Raw genomic sequence first — 26674 nt, forward strand, 5'->3', positions numbered from 1 at the left:
GAGATGAGCGATCGGCCGACCTTATCGTTATCAGCGTGGAAGGAATCTTCGGTAGGAGCCGGTAGCGAGGCGACATTCGCATAGAAGCCTCTGCGGGCGTTACGCGGCATCCTTGAGGCATTGCGTTCGCGCATCAACAGCTCGAGAGACGATGCAAAACCGGTAGGCGATATATCGTGTGATTGATCTCAACCGGACGTTTTATTAATACAGTGAAGTGATACTTTTTCAACATGGGTAAGTTTTTGTTTTTTTTTTTTTTTTACTTACAAAAAATAATGTTTTTTTTTATCGGTATTGAAGTTAGAATTTTAATAACGTAAGAATAAAATAAGAATAAAACGTAAGAATCTACAAGTCTATTTAAAAAAAAAAAGTAAATTTAATCTAAGACCCCCCGAACTAGCCATATTTTAGGTATTGTGAGAATTAAAACTGGATGGCTTAACACATTATTGATTAGCTTTTTGATTTCCGTTGTACCTATTGAAATAAATTAGTTAAACAGTACTTAGTGCCAAAATCGTTCCTAATTACGTAATAATGTAACGGAAAATTACGTAACTAAATAATGTAAATGTAAATTTGATTTTGTCATGCAGATACGTGAAATATTAATTGTTAATGAGAATAAAATTTATTTATTAATGGAAAGATAATTACTTGTTCACATAATTAATTTTATGATGTACGAGGGATGCCTGATTGCCTTTTAGAATAATGGAGCGTCTCGAATAATTTGATTAAAGAAACCGGCGTCTAATAAAAGGCTTTCATAAAAGGTAATTAAAAAGGTCGTATCTTTAATCTGGCTCTAAAGTTAAGGAAAAACAGTATCAAAATCGGTTTAGTATTTTTATGGAACAATGTAACAGACCTAAACGAACAACTTCCGTTCATTCGTGGGCTTAAATAGGTATCTTCATATTGAAATAATTAGAAACGAGTTTACCAACCGATTATTCATGTATTTCGAAGATCATTACCATAATTGCACTATTGTGTGAGTGTACGCTGTAATGTCAAGTTCAGCCAAGTTTTCCCGCGCACAAAACTCTCATAATAACTGCGGCAAAATCAATTGTTAACATAAAACGGAAACCATACGCCTGTCACTCACTGCGAGTGACATTGTTCAGGATGTTTCTACAGTTCCGATCTACATGAGTCTTGTTGACACAACATAAATTTCGAAAACTATATAACCCGTGTCCTTTTTTGATATTTAAAGTTTTTTGTTTATGACAAGTTTGCTCGGAAGTATCCCGCTACGCTTTCATCTCTGAATAAGATTGAAAAATAAGATGAAAAGATTAATCTTAAATTGTAAAATGCCTATGTTGAAAAAGATCAATTGTTGACTTACTTGCCGGTTTCTTCTCGGTAGAATTTGACTTCCGAACCGGTGGTAGTGTTAAAAACAAACAGGCTAGATGTTTCAAGTGCGCTTAGAGAGTAAACCTACATGGATAGATTTTGAATTTTTCTTTCATAGAGAAATAACAGGCTTCAAATATTTTGAAGTAAGATTAAAAACATAGGCAGATAGAAAAAATAAAAATCTTTCCATTACCTTTTTTGTTGATATAAAACGGAACTTTTGAAGGTGCAACATACTTAAAATTTTTTGCATAGCAGTGATTGCGATATCTACATTCGTAAACTGAAAATTAAAGCTACGAGGGTTTCCAAATGAGCCCTATTTTAAATAGAAGCGCACAACAATAGAGCAACCTATTTAATACCCATGTATATTCAAGCTTTTTTATAGTTTACGTAGTACTTTAAACTATAGGTAACTAAACAGGTTTTAAGCTAGTTAGCTATAACCTAACGTTTTATTAATTTAGAACTTTTTAAGAAATATTGCAGAGCTGTTACTTGGTAATTTATTTTATTAAAGTTATGCCATCATTCACTATTATCAAACCATTATTTGCCCAGTGGGTAGGACTTCGACCTCACTTTCGGGGGAATTTTCGAATCCCTGCACGCACTACACGTATTACTTTTTAAGTTATGTGATTTTAGGCAATAAGAATATAATTTGCTTCAACGGTGAAGGTGAGAAAACCTGTACACCTGAGAATTCTCTATAATGTTCTCAAAAGCGTGTTGAGTCCAAAAACCTGCACTGGGCCATCGTGGTTGACTACGGCCTTAACCCTTTCACATAGTGGGTTGGTTATAGAGAACTCTCAAGCATGATTTCCTTACGATATTTTCCTTTAACTGACGCACATAGCTCCGAAAAGTCAAAGAGTGCCGTGCCGCGTAATTCTGTCCCTCCGAAAGGAAGGCAGATGAAATCCTTTCACTTATAGAGACTGTGCCGCTACGAAACCGTGTAGAAGCGTAAGGCTGAAGTTACACGATGGGGACATTATGCTAAACAACATTATGTAACGTCCCTTAGTTGAGGGGGGTGAAACCTACGGAAGTTAGCAATAAAATGCCGCTAAGACAGGGTTGGAACGTTGGCGGCTGTAGTAAAGCAGAGCAAACCCTTTAAAATTTTCTTTTAATATTTTTTTATAACCACACAGCTTTTTTATAAAAACTAAGTAAGAAATATTAAGTATTTAAATCATCATTTTAAAATACGAACAGATAAGAATTTATCCGTTTTAGTAGGTATTTCGGTTTTATTCTAGTTAATAGGAATCTACCTACATTTCTAGTACCTCCGCGATGGTATTCGCTCAAATAAATAACTTTATTCTGTAATGCAAATAAAAGGGTGAAAATATTTTCATATTTGCAGTCTTAATAAAATTCTAGCTTCGAAGTTACTTACCGAGCATTCTAGCATTTTCTATTACGCGAGTTTTTATCAAGCGCAAATAAAAGAGTGGAAATGTTTTTGCCTTGATAAAATTTCGTAATTAAAATATGCCCCATGAAACTCCCTTATTAAAATGTACTCCTTGTTAACAATCGCTTTGATAAAATTTCTTTACAGAAACCTGTTTTTATTTAATAATGTACTTAGGTACCTACTGGGTAATTTCGCGTTTATTTTTTGATACTGTTTATTATTTCAACAGATTCTTATTGACGCGGCTTAATGGTTGCTCACATACGCATGGACTGAATAATGTTTAGACAAATGGCGTAAAAATTTCTAAGACTCTGTTAGGTATATAAAAAGACTTAAACTAAGACTTGCAAGAAAGTCAAAGTACGCTCTTGACGCCTTAGTCTTTGCACACACCCTTAACAAAACTTACGCTTTGCATAATCTTAGATTTGGAATTTATTGACGTATCACATTGAAATAATGCTGAGAAAAATCTAAGACTTAGACTTAGACTAAACTTAGACTAAAATGTTAAAGTGACTTCAACATTTTAATAGACTTAGACTTGGAAACGGATGAAAAAAATTTAAATTCGGTTTTATTAATTCCCTTAAATCACATCATAGAAACACAAGATAACACACCTTGTCGCAAGAACCATAAATAGACAAGTTAGTTTATATGAGTTGCCTAGGGAAAACCGATTGGTGAAAGGTGAATTAATGCCTAGTAATCTGTTTTGATTAGGTGTTACTTACTGGGACCTTGTCCGTCGTTGGTAAAAAAGGGCTTTAGACTTGGGTATTATAAAACATAATGTTTTTACTGATATTGGGATTGCTTAGTTTTCCGTAAATTTTTTTTGTTATCGTAGGTTTAAACTTTGTCTGAACACCAAAGAAAGTCTGAGTTAAGGCTGAACATGCCTTTTAGATATTTAGCTATATAAAGGATAACATTAGTTTTGTTTAAAGTTACAACCTTTTTAATGAGAATGAGAAGGGGTTAAGGCCGTAGCCCACCACGCTGACCTAATGCGGATTAGTGGACTCCACACACCTTTGAGAACATTATGTAGAACTCTTGCTCACGATGCTTTCCTTCACCGTTGAAGCAAATGATATTTTAATTACTTAATACGCAAATAACTTAGAAAATTCAGAGGTGCGTGCTGGGATTCGAACTCGGCCTCCTATCACAGCTTCACATTCGTTCGTTTTTGAAACAAGTGGTTTAACGTAGTAATTCTTGTTAATCCTCCCAAAGTCTTTTAATTTAATCGCTTTTACAAACAAATAAACCAATAAACAAATTCACATTTCAATTTGCAATGCGGTCGTCATGAACACAAAATTTTAATGGAATGACTGAATAATTGATGTATGGCGATAAAGAGTCAATATACTTTAATTTGGATCACCTACTCGTACTTTAAGGTTACCTACTGTTGTACAGTTGTACAATATCACAATAATATCTATTAAAACTGAACAGACAAATCTTAAAGTATTCTTGTCTTTTTCACAATGTTTCACAAAATTGTCCTTTTCACAAAATTATTTATAGACTATATATTAATTAACTAACTGACTTACAAAAAAGGAGGAGGTTATCAATTCGGTCGTATATTTTTTTTTTTTCTCAGAACATTGTCATTTATGAACCGATTTGGGATATACTTTCCTTGTGGTTCCATTTTCATCCTGGAATCGGAGGTATACTGCAAAAATCGAGCGTACTCTACAAATATTATAGGAAGGTACATCTATGGCGATTTCAATATTGTTTTAAAGTAACTTGAGCATTTACTTTTTAATACTACCATTTGATCAAGTAAAGCTGATGATGATGGCCACCGAATCTACACTAAGTATTACACGGGATGCGATTCGATTATGGTATATGGTTTGTAAGCAATTTATGCTCGTCAAAATAAAGATGATGGTGAATTGCAGCGAGAGCTCCTAAACCATTAATGCCCCAGGTTTGCGAAAAGAACTAACATGTAAAAAATTAAGTACCTGACATTTGGCAATTATAACTTAGATAATTGAAAATCTAGACACTTAATCTTTTACATTTTACGTGGCACAGAGTTAAAAATGTGGAAGACAATATTCATTTCTTGCTTTATAGTTGTTTAACAAACTCTGTTTTCTATCAAAATTTGTTTCGTAGTTAAGCGTTTTGTGACTGCTCGTCCGGGCAGGTACAACTTCTATCGCCATGTTTATTTCTGCTTTCTGAGTCGAATGCTGTTGGTTTGATTCCCACAACTACTAAATGTATTTGTGATGAATGTTTTTCAGTGTCTGGGTGTTTATCTGTATATTATAAGTATTTATGTATATTATGACAAAAGCTTCGCTAACTTTGGGGCTAGATGGCGATGCGTGTATAGTCGGTAGTTTAATTTAGAGATTTATGTGCTATAGAATTTTAGCACTAGGGTACTTCCCTAAGCAAAAAGGTCTTCAGTAAACAAAACCACTTGCATGCGGTACCCCTGTTGCTAATTAACAAACGAAGCTCTGGCAACCTAAAATTGCCAAATTGTTATAGTATTCGCAGAGAACCGACAAATCGCGCAAAGGAATATGCGGTAAGGTATAAAGTTATACCGGTCAATTATAACCTCTATACGTGTACCTGAACGTGTTACTTCGAGTTCCGTTGCCCTAGAATACCTGTTGTATGTTTTTGTTACTTCATATTTTATCCAATAACTAACTAAAGAAAGAGTGGGCAATTTATCCGCGGACTAAATGTAAACAAACAAATTATGTCAGGCTGTTTGCTTAGTGAAGGGGTAAAAACCTTTTAGTCTTCTTCTTGCAAAAAATAATATCAATTTTAATTTTAATCTTCTATAAAAATTTTAAATAAATATGTTATAGTTGTAAATAACATTTTTTTTTAAATTTTCACAGAAGACTAATTATTAAATACTAAAATAACCCTGTTCACGACGTGTCATTTGTTTGCTTACATTTTGGTCTGCAGATTGGCTGCTGATTGGGAGAAATTGGCTGCATTTTGTGTTATATTTGGTTTCCGGTGACTATTTCTAAGGAAGGTTACAGGTCTAAGCTGCGTAAAATCAAACTAATATGGACCCGTAACTAATAAGCATCGAATCAAATTTCTTTAAAAAAGCTGGTTTATTTTTTGCTTTAAAAGCGAAAACTACTCCCCGGCCAGTGATCCTACCTACTTAAATATACCAAAGCCCTATTTAATCACGTTATATTCAGAAATCTGAATAATTGTTTGTCTTATAAAAACCTACCCCTCTAGGTCTATTACCCCTAAGTGGTATCAGTAGGAATTCCCGTCCTAAAATAGCAAAGCAATTTGAGAGTATTGATTTAATTAGAACAGGCACTTAGTTTCTAGCTTATAATCGGGGCATTCTCATGAGGTGTGGTTTTGCGAACGTGAATAATTGAATTGGAAATAAGTATAAATAACTTTGGTATTTCAAAAAATAATAAATCACAATGACTAACCTGGCATAACAAAAATGCACCTTCTTGAAAAAAAGGTTCGCCATCCTTAGGCTAAAGCGAAGGACACACTGAGATGATCAACTTTAACGTATCTCGCAAAAGCCTTTTCTATGGGTAAACATCACGATCACTGCTGTCAAACGTTACTTTTGCATACAATAAATATACCAAAGTGACGTTTGACTGCAGTGATGACGGCTACAAACTTAAAAGGCGCCAAAGACGCAAATTGGAATCCACGGTTTGGCTTTGCCCTTAAACAAAAGTGAAAAGCGTCATATCCTGGGCCAAATACACTCTTTCCATTAGATGACGTTCTGAAAGTACGAGCCTGTATCTAATTTAAAAGAGGATTCCGCCAAAGGCACTGGCGAATCCTTTATTAAGCTATATTTACTGAAGCCAGTTTCGAAAACGAATCCTTGGCGCACATTTATTACAATGCCGTAAAATGACCGTGTCATTGTCACACATATTTGCCGCCATAAAGCCATGTGCACACTGATAACGCGCACCGATGTTTAGACATGTCAACGAGCAATTTATTTACGATGGTAAAACCCTTCATCTTGTTTCATAAAATTGATTAATCATGAGTTCCAGCAAATAATGCTACTACTGTAATAAGATAAGATAGCGGTGAGTGCAGGTTTATTTAGCACTAGAATATGAAGCCTTAGTAAAATAATTTTAGACGAAACTTAAATTCGAGTGCCGTGTGTGAAAAAAAATCTTAAATTGAAATTAAATCTGAAATGAAATCTCATCATGAAATGATTTTTTATTCGTTTTTTCCAAACTAATTTTTGCCCACATCTAACTTAGTAATCTATCAGTGTGAAATTTGAAAATTATCATTCTCAGCTCTTAAACTATTTTAATTTAAAATAATACGTCAATCAGTTTCTCCATTGCTGTGTGAAACAGAATTAAAACGACTACTATTGCGTTAATAATATTACAAATAGTTATGGTTTTGAGTAAGTTGGGTTGGATACATTGACAAGCGAACAAATAAAAATTCTTCCTCGTAAATGACAAAAAGAATGAATGTAATTTCTCTCTTTTCTTTTTTTTCAACAACCCTTTACCGGCCCACTACAGGGCAGGGGGCCTCCTCTCAGAATGAGAAGGTTTTAGTTCATCGACCAGCGCAAAAATGTTCGCTTCATAAATGCCATAATTTAACATTATAATATGATGCTTATAATTCAAATTTATGGTCTCAAACCAGGCACCAATACCGCACAAGTACTAGTATGTTTTCCCTTACCTGAGATAAGGAAATAATAGAATACTTATTATCTATAAAGTGTCAAGTCATAAAATTTCAAAACCTTATAAAACAATTCCGTTTCTGCACCCATGTACTAACAATATTTTATCACGGTTCAAAACAGACGATTGATAACAGCGTTCTTCATATTCCAAGTACACTTCACAAACTTCGATAGTGGAACCAAAGTGGACAGATATAGTCCACGCCGCTTTGTAGATACTAACACCTGTTTGTCAAATTTTATTTTATCTCATAGAATATTTGTTTATGCCCTTGATAGACCCCGAACACTCCCAAGTACCCATCTATACTAAAAAACACGTAACATTTACGTGGAGTCGAGTACAAAAGAAAATACTACCATGCCAGAGTCTTTAGTTACTAGATTATGAAAATGGTTTAAATGGTAACCATTATTGGAAATATTATATTGTCAAAGTCAAAGTCAAAAATATCTTTATTCAAGTAGGCCCATTGGTGGCACTTTTGATGCGTACATAAGAATTACACGGTAGTGAGATGATGGCGATAACCACATTCGTTAACTTAAAACTAAAGCTACGAGGGTTCCAAACGCGTCCTTGTCTAAGAAGAAGCCCAAAACAAACTTAGCCGGGTGTTTTTTTTTTGTTATCACGATCTCACAATGTCATTTAAAATTATTAGAAGAGCAACCTGGTTAGAGCAATAATTTACACCCAAGCTTATTTATCGATTACGTAGTCCTTTATACTATAACGGGAATTTTCTATAAGCTTACGTTTAATACAAACTTTGAACTTTTTAAGAGACATCTCCAAGATGTTTTTTTAAGGCAGTTGCAATTAGTGAATTAAAATTTTCTGTAGTCTCGTCTTGTCGGAGGCTTCAGCAATGACCCTACTGACAAAGTGGTGTCGCGTAGAAACCAATTAGAGGTATAACTGCTACACTCCCTAACAGGTTAGCCCGCTATCATCTTACACTGCATCATCACTTACCACCGGCACCAGGCAAGATTTCAGCCAAGGGCTAACTTGTAGTGGAAAAAAGATAACGTCATATCTTCCTCCTACCCTATATTTGAAAAAATCAACAAGAATTATTAAATAAGTAATAAAATGTACAACACTTTTAATAGTTATTAATTTAATGGCTAATGTTTTGGAATACTTTTTAGTAAGACTCAAAAAAGCGTTATACACGTAGTTACAAAATAAAGTTCGTGAACAAACTATCCTTGCTCCTATTGTCTTTGTCTCCTACATCCATGTTAATATTATAAATTGGGAAAGTATGTCTGTTGATTTGCTTGTTTGTTTTGTCGATTGGTCAAGCTCAGGGCGTGATGAAGTTTGTACGTTATGTGTCATTTTAGCTTGCGTCCTCAATATGGACTGATGATATTTATTGTATCGGAAAAGCGCCCGCAAAACTTTCCACGGGCCGCTAGATTCCGGTGGGCGTTCTAGATTTTGAAGTCCAAACCTATTCGAGATATTATAGGACTTTATGAGCTATGGCTTGTTTGTTATTTCTTTCTCTCAATACCGAGTGACGGCCGATTGGCGCAGTGGGCAGCGACCCTGCTTCCTGAGTCCAAGGCCGTGGGTTCGATTCCCACAACTGGAAAATGTTTGTGTAATGAACAGGAATGTTTTTCAGTGTCTGGGTGTTTATATGTATGTTATAAGTATTTATTTATATATTATTCATAAAAAAAATATTCATCAGTCATCTTAGCACCCCTAACACAAGCTACGCTTACTTTGGGGCTAGATGGCGATGCGTGTATTGTCGTAGTATTTATTTATTAATTACCAAATTATTCCAAACGATTGCTTTAGGTAGGCTTGCGATTAGGTACCTACTGAGGAAGATTACCTAATTAAGTTCTTCTTCTCACTTCAAGGTTGTCCTAAAGTTTCTATATCACTTATTCTATTCCACCTCGTATAGGTACATTATGGTGCCAGACTACAGCCATAAGTACTTACTTAACGTCACTATTGTGGTCGTACAATAATGCAGTAGGTACTAACGGCTATTGTTCATGCACGCGTTACTGCTATTATTTAGAGACATTTATGAGATTCAAATCGCCGATAACATCATCCTATATGCGATCAGCTCTAATCTGTAACTTTTACAATAAGATGCCAACTGGTCGCCTTTTACAAAATAAAAAATTTGACAGCGACAGTTGCAGTTACGTCATCATCATCATCGTTATTGTCGTCATCATCATTTTCAATACATTACCGCCCTCCACAATGGCATGGTCTGCTCTCAGAATGAAAAAGGTTAGGCCATAGTCTACCACGCTGGCCAAGTGCGGATTGGTAGACTTCACGCGCCTTTGAGTAGATTATTGACAAACTTAGGCGTGGGGGTTACCTTACGATCTCTTCCTTCATCGTTTGAAGTAGGTAAGGATATATGAACAAAAATGGAAAAAAAATTGTATTAATTAAAAATGCACACAACTCCGAAAAGTATATACTAAGCGATAAAGCCGCCCTTTGTATCCTACTTTTTAATTTTATTTTTGTTGTGTCCATTTTTTTTTCCTATTTGTGGTGTACAAATAAAGAGTATAAATAAAATAAATAAAAGTATTGAGCGTGCTCGAACTCGGTTCTCCCGTAAGGAAGGCCGAAGCCCTAACTACTAGGCTATCACCGTTTTTTGTTGTAAACTCATCGCAAGTTGTATTAGGAGATAACGAGTCTCTACCGATTATATACACTACTAGCTGTTGCCCGCGACTTCGTCTGCGTTTGATTTTGTTTTTAGATGTGGCATACAATTTAGTTGTAGTTCTAAAAAAAAAAAAAAAGTATTCAGTATCGCTAAGCCTTAAATGAGGGGTTTGCTGATGTCCGCTGAGGATTTCTGTCCTCTATCTCCAACCGCATTCATCAGATCTACACAAAGTTTGGGCAAAATTAAACACATATTGTATCCTCTATAGTACAAAAATAATTATTTAAATCGGTTATAATTAGTCGTCGTTATGGTGTAAAATCGTCAAACACTTTCATCCCCTCTCCCAAAGGAACCGAGCTGAATGTCGGGATAAAAAGTATCCTATATTACTTCTAACACTTCCATGAATCTGTGTGCAAAGTTTAATGAGGATCGGTTAAGTAGTTTTTGCTTGAAAGCGTAACAAACAAACTTACATTGACATTTATAATATTAGTAGGGATTAGTAGGGATAGTAGATCTCTACTTTCAGAAAAGTTACTGATTATGAAGGCAGAGTCCATAATGACAGTTCATAAATAACCTAACAGTAAACTAGACCTTCCTCGATGGGAGTGTTTGCTACATCCAAGAGAATCGAGGCATAACTACCAATATCTATAACAATCCAATCTAGCGGACTAAGATAATCATAAAATAATATATAAAATAAAAGTAATAAATAAATTTATAAGTTTACAAATTAATGTTTTATTTATTTAGACGGCGTCCTTAGCCTGATGTTTATTTGTAAAAAAAAGTGCCGCGTACGATTACGGAGATTAAAATGACAATAGTTGTGGTGTTACCTTAATAACCGACGACCTCCCTGGCGCAACGGTGAGCGCTCTGGATTATTTGTGGCCCGGGTTCGATTCCCGGCAGGCGCAGTCTGGGTATTTATAATTTCTGAATTTTCTCTGTTCTGGACTGGTTTTGGCCACGGCTAGTTACACAAACCCACAAAGTGACCCTACCGACAAAAACGTGCCTCATTGGGTACAATTTAATGGGCCTTCTTCGTCAAATTTCAAGTCGGCATTAGCTGTAACACTTCTTAATATGGTTTTAGAGCATACAGATAACCCAAAACTGAACATAAATTGTTGGTCCTAACTTGGTTGGTTTGACGGCTGATGGGTGCAGTGTGCAGCGACCATGCTCTCCGAGTCAAAGGCCCCCAGTTCGATTACCATAACTGGAAAATGTTTGTGTGATGAGCATTAATGTTTTTCAGTGTCTGGGTGTTTATATGTTGTATTATATTTGTATAAAATTTCTCAAAATAGTCATCAGTCATTTTTGTACCCATAACAATAACTGCGCTTCCTTCGGGGCTAGATTATCGTGGTTTAAAACAAAAACTAGGATCCCAAGACCTCGTGACATTTAGGTGAAAGTAACCACTAGGCCATCAAGGCATTTATGACTACTGTAACTACTGCATTTATGGCGACGGAACCTTAACTATATTGAGCAGTGATAGCCTAGAGGTTAGGGCTTCGGCCTCCCATTTGGGAGGACCGAGTTCGATGCCCGGCACGCACCTCAGGTTTTCGGAGTTGTGTGCGATTTATTTATTCATAAGACACCAGCAATTAATTGTAACTACATTCTTAAAAAATAAAATTGTGTTAGAATTACAAATTCTGTCTAGTGCCATTACAATAAACAATTATAGGTGTATACAGCATTATCGTTGTTAGCTCCGTTTTAAAAAGCATTTAGAATATCACTCGTTTTCACGGTGCAGTAAAACGTCATGATACTTTTGGTCTTAAAATCGTCTAATCCGCTAAGGGCCAGCGTGTTGGGCTACGGCCTAAACCTTTTTTTATTTACAGTATTTACGTAAGGCAAATAAATAAATATGCGGGTACGGTTAAAAAATTACAGTAATGACATACGCGAACACGTTATTTATGCGCTCGATAAAAACTAGTTTTAATACAATAAATTAGCCAAACACTTGTATTTACTTATACATAGGTAAATACGGAGTAAGTAATATAAAATGCAGGTAGGGTTAAAATATATGGTTATGTCATACACAATATACTTTACATTCATTTAGTAAGTGTTTGAACGATTTCCATATTGTCTAGTTGAGTGCACCACACTCCGTTTAAAAAATGAATTTTGTATTTACATATATCTACCTACATATTCATAGAGTAAGTATTAAAAATGCGGGTAGGGTTTAAAAAATTTGATTGAAACACAATTCTTTTTATTCATTTAGTATCTAACAGTTTTCGAACGATATCCATATAATCTAGCTAAGCGCACCACACTCGATTAAAAATTAGTTGAAATATTAAAAAGTAGTATGCACTAACATCTGTAATAGTAGTTTTTTTTTTAAATGCAACGGTAATGCAATAAAGCTAATAACATGACTGTGGAGGCTCATATGACCGTGACGAGGACTATTAGGCCGGTATTATCAGTTAAGTAGTCCAAACGGGACACTATCGTAATTAAAGTATGTACCTACACGTGACTGTGTTCATATATTCATGTGGTTTATTCATTGTTATAGGTTTAGACTTCTTAGAACATGGAGCGGACTTCGAAGCCGCAATTTCGGCTACCGGTGAGTACAATTGTTTTTTTTTTTGGTATTAGATATGTATATGAGTAAGATATACCAATGCAATTTTGTTACATTCATGTGTGTGTAAATTATATAAGTTACTGAAGTACTGACTGCGTAGTGCGTATTTTATAAGACTAATTGTTTTTTTTTTTTTTAACTTATAGACTAGCGCTTGGCCACAATCTCACCTGATGGAAAGTGTAGATGTGGCCTAAGATGGGACGCGCTTGCCTAGAAGATGCCTGTTCACTCTTGTTTTAAAGCTACCCAGGTTGAAAGAGTTAGGAAACACAGAACTCTGAAGGGTGTTCCAAACCCCTTATAGACTAATTGTACATGATGCTATGAACAATGAATATATTTATTATTATTATTATTATTATATATACGTATATCATTAAATACTGAAGCAATTGCACTTTGAAATACTTACGTGAGTTATTGGGATTTGTCATAATGTACAAGGTCTTCCTATCTGTCAGGGCGATTGGAGTCGACTATGTATATAATCTCATCTTATCATATCGGATAGGAAGAGAAAATGGTAGATATAATTATCTCATGGCACGCATATTAGCCCCACCGCAAACTTCCTACGCAACCAGGACTTGATAGGTGTGTGAATTATTGTTTCAATGTTATTCATCTGGGATACAATTCATTTTTCTGTTGGCAGTAATCCGTGACCATTGAATTAAGAACACAGAATCCTCATTCAGCCATTATTGTATGCAGTGCATTGTGTCCAAAAACAGTGAAAACGCCCCGCGCACGTCCCACTATTCTCACAATTTTTTTCCCATTTTATGGTGAACATTTAGAACATTATGTAGTATGAAGTTTCTTCTGGTGGGAGGCTTTGGCCGTGGCTAGTTACTACCCTATGGACGTTCCGTTATAATGTAGAAATGTATTATGGGTATGGATTAAATATAACTGCCATACTCGACTATTTTTTTTTTTAGTCTCGAGGAAAAAAAAATAGTTTTTGATGTTTTAAGAGCCCTCTCCAAAGGACAGCTAAAAAAAAATTTTAAGAGGTCACTCCAAAATTTTTAAAATTTCAAAAATCGTCTTAAAGATCCTTTTTTTTATCGTTACCGTATAATTTTATAGACTAAAAAAAATAAAGGGGTATGTTAGGGATATGAGCATTGATACCCTCCTAATTTTATTATGTTTTACATTTCATGCCTACTCTTTAATATGGAATTTTGGTAAGCTGGTAATGTTTAACATGTGAATATAAAATAAGCTTCGTGCCAGGATCCTGATGTCTATTGACCAAGGTCATTGGGGCTAATTCCGTTGTACACATAACACTTAAATAAGTTGAGAGAAAAATTTAGACTGGAGCTGGAAGCACCACTGTAAATATTCTATAAGTATACTGTGTTACCACCAGTGGCGTGCACAAAAGCATTGCCTACCCTAAAATTGATATTTAACTCTTATAAGAGGAGGATTTTTTCCATTATATGCAATTTTTCCGGTGTATGCTTACCCTGGTAGGAAACCCATTGCACGCCACTGGTTACAACAGTATATAGAAAAGATACAGTAGATCAACGCAATTGATCTTTTGTTATAAGCCAACATCATCTAGACAGAGGCCATGATAGTTTATTTTTTCTAAATTCGTTAACGTAAAATCTAAAGCTAGGAGGTTTCGCTCCCTGTTTGAAGAGCACACAACAAACTTAGCCACAACAGGCTTGCGACAGGCGTAAATCTCGCGACCTTCGCTGTCAAACGTCTCCTTTCCATGCGAAAAATCCAAAAGTGACGTTTGACAGAAAGATCGCAAGATTTACTCCTGTCGCAAGCCTGACGCGTGATACGTAACCACCCTACGTGTTTTTTTTTGTTATCACCATCTCACAGTCAAATTAATATACAGGTTTCGGGCGCTTCCATTTCTGCCTCCTTGCCATCACGGGCCTCATCTACGCCAACACAGCCATCGGCATCACGATAGTGTCGTTCGTGTTGCCCGCCGCGACATGCGACTTCAAAATGACATCTGCTGATAAAGGCTGGCTCACAGCCGCCCCGATGTTAGGTAAGTTTCTACAACATTTGTATTATCTATCATCAGCCGCAACCTAACAACATCCCACTGTTGGGCACAGGCCTCGTCTCTCATAGAAGAAACGGTTTTAGAGCATATACCCACCACGACGCTTTGCTATGAGAGAGGCCCGTTACCCAGTATAGGCTGACGATTAAATGATAAAAAATTTACGTCATCGATGTCGTAGTGCCATCCGCCTGCCTAGCGGAGCACGTCAGACATCGATTTTGATGGCTAACACAAAGATTATCCAGACTTTAATAAAAAATAAATAGCTTTCGTGTGTTTGTTTCGGCAAAACTCAAAAGAAAACTATGACAAGTGAAATACTTGCAAGAAAAAAATAAGCTTAGGTTAAAATAATTAACACCACATAAAATAAAAAGAGATTTTCCTTTTGTAGGCTGCAATCTGATTATTATGTTTTTAATTTATAAACTCTAAAGAGTCCTAATGAAAATATGAATTAGGTACATAGTAAGACAGGAAACAAGTAAAAAATAGACTGAATAGTCTATTATAGTACAAGTAAGTAAATAGTATTAGATTAGAACCTATTATTATCTCGTTATCTTTTGGGAAACGATTGGATGAACCCATTAAATAATTATATTAACAGTGGCGTTTCCATAGAGTGTTGATAACTTAAATCTCGAGTGCTAATTCACTCGTAATTTTATTATCTTTGGTAATTTCACGAACTCGATTTATTGGTAATTTACGTTCAATAATAAACTTGAATCATATCTTACCTGAAATAATATATTTGAAAGTGTCTTTTCCTTTTAATGTAGGTTTCCTTAGAAGTTTCCAGTCAGGGGAAAAAAGAATTTTATATTTCCGTCACTGGAAAACTATAAACGCTTAAAGTAGTATTTTCTTTGGTGAAGTTACCTACTTCTTTATTTTCGATCATTATTTTTCACTTTGAAGGAATATTAAACATTAATTTAATTGAAATCTAGACAACAAGATCAATGTACGGACCACAGTAAATGACTTTAATGAGTAGTTATATAAACAGTAGGTAGTTAAGAACCGACCTATACTTTATAAGGAACATTATTTCTTTTTTATAATGTAATCATTTTTATTTCATTTTATGTAACTACCTCGGTAAGAATTTACAGTAAAATTAAATATAGATAGACAGTCTTTATTAAATTTTAATTTATATTTAATATTTTTATTAAAATTTAATTGAATTAGTTCGTACTATATAAAAAGAGCTCTGTGGATCGACTTGCGCAGTAAAATTGTTCTATTTGTTAATGATGTCAATTGATGTATTACCTACTCAAATCTCTAAACTTTACTGACAGGCTACCACTGCCCTTTCCCCCACACAATATTTTCAGTTGAAAAAATACCACGAACACCCGCCATTTCGCACTATTAAAAGTGTACTACACTAACATAAGATTTTCCTATAAAACATAATGAAAAACCTAATAATGTAAAAAACAAAAATCACAAATGTTGAACATTTATATTCGTATTTAATTTTTATATTTATTATAATTCACTTCGCAGTAAGACCCTCACAGATCAATTTACTTGACAGGACCTATACCAATATGCAAGTTGTCGTCAAATAGGTTTAACTTTTGTAACCTTTCATTTTCAGGTATGGTTATCGGTTCATACTTCTGGGGTTGCTTAGCGGACACAAAGGGGCGAAAAGTTGTGCTGGTGTCCACACTCCTACTGGACGGTTTCGTCGGGATCTTCTCTTCGTTCGTGCAAATTTTGCCTATTTTCATGGCGTGTAGATTTATCAACGGTTTCGCGTAAGTACTTGCCTAAATCTTAATTATTTTAAGTTACATAATTCAAGCACTATTTCAAATTCAAATTTAAATTCAAAATTCATTTATTTCAAGTAGGCCTAATTTATAAGCACTTTTGAAACGTCAAGTCAGTCTGTATGTAGTGGACTCTACCACCGGTTCGGAAGGCAGATTCCACTGAGAAGAGCCGGCAAGAAACTCAGCAGATTTCTCTTTTCCAACATCATTTTAGAGTTTAAAGTTTATTTTATTTAAGTAACTGTCATCACATCAACCCATTACCGGCCCACTACAAACACTATGGGTCTCCTCCCCCAATGAGAAGGGATTAAGGCCGTAGCCCACCACACTGGCCCAGTGCAGATTGGTGGACTCCACATACCTTTGAGAACATTATGTAGAACTCGCAGGCATGCAGGTTTCCTGACGAGGTTTTCCTTCACTATTGAAGCAAGTGATATTTTAATTTCTTAAAACACACATAACTAAGAAAAGTTAGAGGTGCGTGCTGGAATTTGGGTTGGAGGAAATTTGTATTAGGTATTAATAACATGCAATAATAATAGTTTAAACTCGTCCATCCATATTAAATACCAGTGGTAGTATGGCAGATTTTATCCCTCAATCCCTCTCTCTCTTTGAGAGTGAAGGCCTTTGCCCAACTTGTGAGTTGGGACAGAATAATAAAGTTTTTAAAAGATTTTCTCATAGTTTCTTTAGTGTCTTTCTACGGTTAGCCAAATAATATCGTTACCGTGTTCAACTCCGTATCACGAGGTCATGGATTCGATACCCGGGTTGAGCCAAAAATTGTATCGGTAGTATTGCGTTTTATTTTTTCGAACAGGTTAGGAAAATGGAGTCGAACAACCTCGGGCCTCTGTTGGGCCTTTATTGAGTATTACCTACTTATTATAAACTCGTGATAAATATCGTTAAAACCCGCCAACTCGCGCTGGAGCAACGTAGCGGTGTAATTTATTTTGACCGCAGTGCAATTTAAACCACTAATTAACAATTTAAATCATATAATTTAAACATGTTATGTAGGTGTGTATGGATCCGTAGACATGGATTGTAAATAGGTAAGATAAGTGCTAGCTACTAGGTAGATAGATATTACCTATTGTTTATATTACCTAAGTATACCTTATATAGAGAATTAATATTATCAAATGTGAAAGTCTATTTTTGGTCTAGATAAGTAAAAGGTAAACAAATCGCTACTGTATCACGCTCATGGCATTTATTACGTTCTTGACGCCAACAAACAAAACAGTGGTGCATCTCGAGAATAAAAAAACATTCATGATTCAATATTTGCTTAGATATATCTATCAACAAATCAATAAGGAATTGGTGCCAGTCGTATATTTCAAAGTAACGGAGCAGGCTCGTATTATGATTCTATCGACTTACCTACATACTATATAACAAATGCCACGATTAATTTCTGCCGCCAAGCAATATTCTTTCACTCTAGCCAACTACCCTTTTTTTAAAGTTAGCTTAACCCACCTGATTGTTGGTGGAAAAGCGCTGCCTATGAGAAGAACAACACGTCCTACAAAATTCCGCCGTGTCCATGCATTATTTGTAAGGCACTAAGATAGGTAGGAAGGTATTCACTTTGTTGTTTCTTTCAGTGTTGCTGGCGCTATGGGAATCTGCTTCCCGTACTTGGGAGAATTCCAGCAAACCAAATACAGAGAAAAGATCCTCTGCTGGATGGAAATGTTCTGGACTCTGGGTGTCATCTTACTTCCACGTAAGTTCTAAAGCTTAAAGGTACCCAATAATATAATATAATTGTGTATTAAGATTACCTACCTATTATCTATCTAAACTTAAATTTAAAAAAGAAAATTTTGTGTAATGTAGGTAATACAAATACGGAAAATTTATTAAAAACAGGCGTTTCGTATTCCGCTCAGCAAAAACTTTCATTTTAACTAGGTATCATGGGGTGCATCATTAAATAGGTCCGCCTTCTTTGGTTTCGGAGTCCGCAATATTCATTTAGAATTATGTCATATAGGTATCCACCATGAATCCAAACCAGTGTTTCCAAACCAGGGTATATCTAATAAAATAAATAAATAAATCCAAACCAAACTGTATTCAACACAATTTCAGACAGTAAAACAAAAGTTCAGAAATCTCTAGATTGCAAAACTGTCCGATACTTTTGAGGAACTCAGTGCGCCCTTCTTCTTATATTCACTAAGTTTATTATTATTCATGCGAACCCTATTTTGTATTAAATGGCTTTATGAAGAAAGCCCTGTTTGTTGTTTGGGTTATATTAGTAGTAGTATATTACCCCGTTCCTGTTGACAGATTGATCTGATACTTAAGGTTCACACGTTTAGTTCCGGATTGGCGTAGCGAGTTAGCGTAACCTGTGTAAATACGAGTAGGATATAAATAGCATTATCTTTGTTTTGCAGTGATCGCCTGGGGCATCATTCCAATCAAGGGCATCCGCTTAGAGAGTGGAGCCTTCTCCTACGACTCGTGGAACTGGTTCGTAGCTGCGTGCGGAGTGCCATCCCTGCTGCTGGGCTTCTGGCTGTTCTCGTTCCCGGAGAGCCCCAAGTTCATGATGGAGTGTGGCGACTACGATGACGCGCTCGCTTGCCTCAAGAAAATATACAAACAGAATACCGGAGACGACCCAGATAATTATCCTGTACGTGCAAATACTTGCAAGCTTTTAAACTTAATTTCTTGAAATCTAAGGCGTATGAACATCTATTCGATATCTGAGGTTAACTACGATTTATATGGTATCAAAAGATCGCCATCTACTGACAGTACGATTTCCCAGTATTCCAACTAGATGGCGCTGCTTTGATAACATATAAATCGTAATTAACTTTCACGCGATCGAATAAATAAACGTTGTTAGGAAATTTCACACTGTGCACTCTGCCGACTGAACAATTTTCGGAACGTATATAATATTATAAATGCGAAAGTGTGTCTGTTTGTTTGACTTTTGTTTTTAATATATATGTTCGACTCAACGTTGAACCGATCTTTATGAAATTTTGCAAACATGTAGTTTGCACGCTGGATATGAGCATAGAATAAAATTTATCCAGGAAAAGTTAACCGTGGTATAAAAAAATAGCCTTGTAACCTATGCATCATCATCATCTGACTGAGGTCTTTTGTAGAGAGTTCCAAAATCCACGGTCCTGGGCCACTTGTTTCCAACGGCTCCCAGCGACTCGCTTGATGTCGTCTATGTCGTCTAATGATGAATATTGTTTATATTTTCAGATTAAGAGTCTCAAAGAAAAAGTTAGAACAATATCAGTTGCGTCACAGAGCTCGCAGAAATCCGTAAGAAGTTTGAGTATGCGTAAGCCCAAGGACTTGAGGCGGCTATTCAGCGAGATCTGGGTCCAAACGAAAGCGCTGTGCCGACCTCCCTACCTCAAATACACAATCCTCACCTGTCTCATCCAGTTCGGCTTAACAACAAGGTTTAGTGGAATTCTTAAATATGATTTTTTTAGTACGTAATAGATGATCAATCCTCAGTCTACACAACTTTTCGGGGTTAGGTATCTGCGTTCTTAATTCAAGCAAATACAATTTCAATTGCTTTAACGATGAAGGAAAACATCTTGAGGAAATCTGCACACCTGAGAGTTCTCCATAAAGTCATAGTAATTATACAAACGAATACTGTGATAATACTAGAAGGCGTGCAAACTCCAATGGCCAAAGACCGGCTCATTCTAATTGGAAACTCGTGCCGAGGTAATACCTAATGATGATTTTAAAAATTTGAAACAAGCGATATTGCGACCGATCTTTTTAATTTTTTTATTACTTATGCGGGATAAGTAGTATCTTAGTACTCGTTGTTGCGGTTGAAAAAGAGCTGTTTGCTCATTTTAAAATGACGCGTGAGTTTTTTCGTAAATTAAACTGTTATTTGAGTGCGACAAGTTTATGGCGCACGCAAATTATACTTAGCACACGCAAACTATCCTTGTCGCACGCAAAATGACTGTAAAACTGCTAAAATTAATATACTATGACCGTATTGGCTATTGCAACAACGATCTATTTTATCATCGCACACCGCTCAACTAATATTGCGCACATTTTAAACAGAAATAAGAACATAGTAGTCACCATCGCGAGAAGGTATTTTTAATATTAGCACATGAAAGTGGAGAAAAAATGGTCTATTTCAGCCGATTCGTTTCTTCCCTGTAACATTACTACTTTAGCAGTAGAGCTTTTTGTTGTGGCAGAGAAGTATTGTCGTTAAACTTATTTCTACCGCTAAGCAGCATTGTTGCAATACTGTGTTCCAGTATAAAGGACGTAGTTGCCGGTTCTCGGCTTCATTACAATCAAATGAAGCTTAACTACGCCTGAAGTTAATAGACACTTTGTAGGACGTTTTCTTTGCATGCCCTTTGGAGTGTTCTCTGTTCAAATGCGATGGTTTTCCCATCAGGTGTGGTCCATCAATTATTACTATAAATAAGAACTATAAGTGAGTCATGGGTGTGGGGTATCAACAACGTCGTTATTAAAAATATCACGTTACATTTCAGTTACTACACCCTCATGATCTGGTTCCCGGAGTTGTTCAACCGTTACGAGGAGTACGAGCAGCATTTCCCCGACACGTCGGCGTCAGTTTGTGACGTCTCCAGCATCGTGGTGAAGGACCCCAACAGCTCCGACCCCTACGACTGCTTGAAGACGATCGAGCCGAGCGTGTTCATGCACACGCTGATTGTTGGCCTCGCGTGTATACCCACTTCGCTGTGGCTGCCGCTATGCGTCCATAAGCTTGGGGCTAAATTTTTCCTCAGTAAGTTTCCTCTTAGCCTTTTCCCTTTTTAAACAAAACAAAGTGTGTTATTTCATCAAAGCTAGGCAAAGCTAAGGTTACGAGAGTAGCGGTCTGATAAATCGAATAGAAGGAGGCGATAGGTACTTTGACTTCCTTAATAACTGATAACGACTCAGACACCGTGAGGAAACTCCGCCATGTCTAGAGTGTCATGCAAGACTAAAGTGTATCGAAAATACACAAGTATTTATATTAAAATACTCACCAATACAATGTCATGAACATTAGATGTGAATCAAGTTAAATTTTAATTAATTCTTGACAACTATTGAATAATGAAATAAGAACTGTCCACACATTTGTTAAAATTGTAATAAATCTAATAAAATACTAGGACATATCAAGTTATAGCTACCAAAAGGTTAATTATTTACCCACTTTAACTAGAAATACTGTAACACAACAAAAAAACTGTTGCCCGCAACTAGGTCTGCCTTTGTTATTTGAATCGTTGCTTTCTCCGGGATAAAAGAAAGCTTGATGGATACAGGACGGCACCTTGCTGGTCGTGTTCTGTTGCTCTGTTATTAGGCAATACTTTTACTCTTTGTAGCCAGTCAACCGTTGAGAACCGATGTCCACCATTATGTGCAGAAAAGTAGCTTTCTTTGGCCACCTACAAAGAGGAGACCAGTTGTTTTTTTCCAAAACTTGTACTTGAAGGTAAAATTGTTAGAAGAGATCTCCAGGACGTCAGAGACGCAAATGGTTGGACGAAACAAGGGGGTTGACCGAACTTTGTTACCTAATATAAATAATTCGGCACTTAACAGGAAGGCTTTTTGTTATTTAAAGAAGATGGCACCTGATGATGACGATGGTCAGTCAGGTGGTCCACCTGCTTGGTCAATTATTACCCGCTCAACTTTTGTTTAAGTCAATAATTACAAACTATTAAAAAAAAAAAAAACTTTACGTCCTTGGTCCTAGTAGGTACCTAGGAGTATAAGTTTGGAATGCAAAAGTATAATCTTCTATAATAAATTAATTTCTTTACAGTTTTCTCACTGGGCATCGCCGGTATTGTAACAGTGGGTCTATACTTCGTGCAGAACTCTACCCAGAATTTGGTACTGTCCTGTATATTCGAAGCCCTCACTTCGTTGGCTATCAGTCTTGTGTTCTGTGTCCTCGTCGATCTGTTCCCTACGAATCTTAGGTAAGTAAACGATGATACAAGTTTTTTTTTATCAACTAAACAAGTTAGCCCATGATAAGGGTTGATGCAGCCTAGTGACAAGTGGCTAACCTGGTTTCGAGATTGCACTCGCATCGGTTTCTACAAGGCATCGTACCGGAACGCTAAATCGCTTGGCGGGGCACGTCTTTTTCGTTGTCAGGGTGGTAACTAGCCAGACTCCCACCAGACTAGACCTGTGGAATTTCAGAAACAAATAATATATCCAAATTTTCTCTACCGGCGATTGAATTCGAGACTTCCCTCGTATAAGACCACAATGCTCACCACTGCGCCATCTATACCTATTGGAAGAGAACATTACAAATAAACGTGGCATAACGTCGAAATACTTCGAGAGTGTGACAAAACACTGCGTAACTATTCCAACGTTTATTTCAATAAAGGGCTATTAGTTTACTTCAATTCCATTATTTGTTGGGTGAAAAACTTGGGTGTGAATTATTATATACCAAACCATGTTGCATTTAATTAATTTTGAATGAGTCAGTGAGATGGTGATAACAAAAACACCCGACTAAGTTTGTTGTGTGCTTATTCGTAGACCAGGGCGTTATTGGAACCCTCGCAACTTTAGTTTTAAGTTTACAAATGTAGTAATCGCCATCATCTCACTACTATGTACCTACATATTTTATATGTAACGTAGGTTCGCTTCAAGTGCCATCTGTGGCCCTATTTGAATAAAGAAATATTTGACTTTGACATTATTATAATATTTTTACAGGGTAATGGCGGCTGCACTTTCACTAACGGCCGGTCGAGGAGGAGGTCTTATTGGCAACTTGGCTTTCGGTTACCTCATAGACATCAACTGTGTCATACCAATCGTGGTTTTCTCAGCGTTCTTGTTTAGTGAGTACATTTCTATTTTCCATTCCAGTTCATTGCGTTAATGGTCATAATAGAAGCATCATCATGTATCCCTTTGTTGTATCTTATTTTATTTTAATTAATATTTACAATGTATTAAGTTTTTTTTTGATAAATATCAAGTGAACAGCGGTAAATTTTAAGTTTTGGAGGTGGGCGTGATCACTGTTACGCAGTTTCATACTTTTACAGTGATCATCGTTTCATTCATTAGTGGTTAAGATATGTTATTGTTCAAAAAAAAAAAAAAAAATTATCAAGGTATCAACTATTTCACTCTGAATCAATTACCGGCCCACTACAGGGCACAGGTCATTCTATAATTAGAATGGTTTAAGCGGTAGTCTTGTACGCTTGGCAAGTGGTAGACTTCAATCTACTTGCCAAGCGTCTCCTGCAAATCCTGTAACTTTTTCAATAAGATGCCAATTTGCTCACCTTTATACAAAATCTATATATATAAAAGAAAAAGTGTGCGGGTATGTTCCGTATAGGCTCCGAAACGGCTGGACCGATTTCAATGAAACTTTCAGGGAATCTCCGGATTGACCTGACCTGAGTAATCCTGTAAAGTTTGGTGACGATCGGAGCACTCCTATTTTTGAACTGTCAAACTGTCAAATACAGCTTTTATTTACTATGATGATATTCTATTGTTGGGTGTACATGGGTGTAGATAACAATCTTCACCCGCTCGAGAAGAGAATACGGAAGAAATAAATGATTTAATATATTATGAGACTTAAATTAAAAATTTTAAGATGTAGTTTAAATAAAATAAAGCAAAATCTAGCCCGGCGAAGCGGGCTGGGTACGCTAGTGCTAAATAAGACAAAGACAGTTGTGAAATTCAGACCATTGCCATCAACATTAACTCATTATCATGGGTCCAACCAACCGCCAACTACAGGGTCTTCTTTCGAAATGAGAAGCGCTTAGCCCCATTACAGTGATACAAAGCGTAGTCCATCACTCTGGCATAGAGAATCACACGCCTTTGAGAGCCATTATGTAGAACTCTAAGGCCTTTTTTCTTTACCGGTATATTTTATACCTATTTCATTACGTAAATAATTATTAATATTGAAAAAGAGCAACTGCTGAGTTTATAATAATAGAGAAAGGCTACATAAAATAGATGAATTTTGAATTAAAAACACACAACTCTGAAAATCTTAAATTTTACCTACCTAGGCCTATTAAATTGAGTGTATCAATTTGTTTAACGATACACTAGGAAAATTTAAAAATAAAATCATAAAAGGTTTGGCACTTCGCTTGAAGGTGACGCGTAATTTGATGATAACTCAAACATTGTTTTCGTAGATTCTTGAATATTTATATTGGTTTAATAATTTTTTTTTTTTTAAATTTTATCCCGTTTGTATTCGCGGTATTTAAATTACTGACTAACTAGTGCATACTGTGACTACTTTTTAGTGAAATAATGCGTCATTAGTAACGTAAGGCTAGTTTTATCCGTAGCTCATAATGCACGTCATTTTGTTGATGGTCCTAAAAAAAAAAATAAAAAAAAAAAAAAAATACCTGGAGGTTTGGGCTGGGATAGAAATCGATCCTCCCGAATGGGAAGCCGAATCTCCTAGCTCTAGCATACCTCTGTTATATTTAATGGGCCCTAAAACGCTAAAGGTATAAATAATCGCTTAATACACTTGCATCAATTATTCTTTAATAAATAATAACCGTAATGTTTTCATTGTTCACTTATAAGTTCTTTTTCATTTACAGTTGCTGCAATACTTTGCTTCTTCTTGCCAAAGACAGGACAAGAAGCTCTCGACTAGATCCAAAGTACTTACTCAGAAATAGATAGTACAATTAGAAATGTCAGTGTAGAGATCATATGTGACGTCACTGGAGAAATGAGGGCGTTTTAGCCTTCAAAGAGAATAATACAATTATATGAAAAGGAATGAAATTGTTATACGATACGGAGTGTAAAGAAAAATTATGCGGAATTAAATTCTATACACTACTTTGGATGAAAGTAGACTAAAGAATTTATGGGGTGAGACTGAGAGTTGTCCGGGCAATCAGAATTTATATAGTGGTGTGAGAACACACGTGATCAGTTCGTGATATTATATCCTACAACGAATAAACATAATATTGACCCAGAGACTTAGATTCTTCAGTGAGTACTTTGGCAGTTTTATAAATAAAGACATTTAATTTTCGCATTGAACTTCTTCTGAAGTAATGTTTAAATTTAACGATTCGTTTTAAGCAACCTTATTGTAATTTCCATGTCCCTTATATAACAGTTTGCTCTTGAAGTCTCGGTTAAATATTGTGTAAAGGGAATAGAACGATTATTATTTACCTACGAATTGATGTAACCCAAAATTAAATAACAGTGATACAAAGCGTTAAATAAATCCCAAGAACTTTAGTGACGTCACGGATTCCCAAATGCATGTACATAATAAGATGTAAATATGTGGACTAAGTATTTTTATTTATTGTCCGTGTTACGGCTTCCAAAGTTAAACGGGTTTTGGCCTTAGCGAGTTGGTGGCGGGGATTCTCTCCCAAGGCCCACGCAATTCTGATTGCAAGATAAAGTTGCTTTGTGCACGATACAATTTCAAGCGGGTAGTTTGTTCGTTTGATTGCGCCATTTTCGGCTAAAACCCGTTTTGCAAAACTAAGAGGACGCCATTAGAATATTTTTATGTAGAGGCGGGCGCGTTACCATATCAGCGTCACAAATGAATCACTGTGATTCAGTATTCAGCTTTTGGATGTAAGATTGAGCATCAGTATTTTAGAGTTGACTGTGTAATATAATTGTCCTTAAATTATTATAATTGTTATTAAAGGTTAATTTGCCTTCCGTAAATTTAATTGTTTTATTTATTATGTCGTTAAAACTTAAGTGTAATAAATAGATGATACAAATATACATCT

General features: G+C 35.9%; 1 protein-coding gene across 2 annotated transcripts; it reads left to right on the forward strand.

Moving 5' to 3' along the window:
* Positions 1-59: 59 nt before the first annotated feature.
* Positions 60-26611, forward strand: LOC120626300 (synaptic vesicle glycoprotein 2C-like). 2 transcript variants are annotated; one of them, XM_039893769.1, is made up of 11 exons: positions 60-237; positions 12858-12911; positions 14815-14976; positions 16616-16778; positions 18425-18546; positions 19229-19470; positions 20067-20272; positions 21365-21627; positions 22669-22828; positions 23595-23722; positions 25493-26611. In XM_039893769.1, the coding sequence occupies exons 1-11, from the start codon at positions 234-236 to the stop codon at positions 25546-25548; spliced, it is 1560 nt and encodes a 519-aa protein (XP_039749703.1). In that variant the 5' UTR covers positions 60-233; the 3' UTR covers positions 25549-26611. The 2 variants fall into 2 exon arrangements, with proteins under 2 accessions (XP_039749703.1, XP_039749702.1); XM_039893768.1 differs by lacking the exon at positions 60-237 and adding an exon at positions 12554-12765.
* The last annotated feature ends 63 nt before the right edge of the window (positions 26612-26674 follow it).

This window comes from Pararge aegeria, chromosome 9 (genome assembly GCF_905163445.1).
Source record: "Pararge aegeria chromosome 9, ilParAegt1.1, whole genome shotgun sequence".
NCBI classification, from domain to species: Eukaryota; Metazoa; Arthropoda; class Insecta; order Lepidoptera; family Nymphalidae; genus Pararge; species Pararge aegeria.

Excerpts from the sequence above, each read along its gene's own strand:
- LOC120626300 (XM_039893768.1), top strand. The coding sequence starts at position 12,711 with ATGACTGTGGAGGCTCATATGACCGTGACGAGGACTATTAGGCCGGTA. Across the intron at positions 18,547-19,228 it reads GGGTGTCATCTTACTTCCAC|TGATCGCCTGGGGCATCATT; the intron begins GTAAGTTCTAAA and ends TTTGTTTTGCAG. Across the intron at positions 21,628-22,668 it reads TGGGGCTAAATTTTTCCTCA|TTTTCTCACTGGGCATCGCC; the intron begins GTAAGTTTCCTC and ends ATTTCTTTACAG.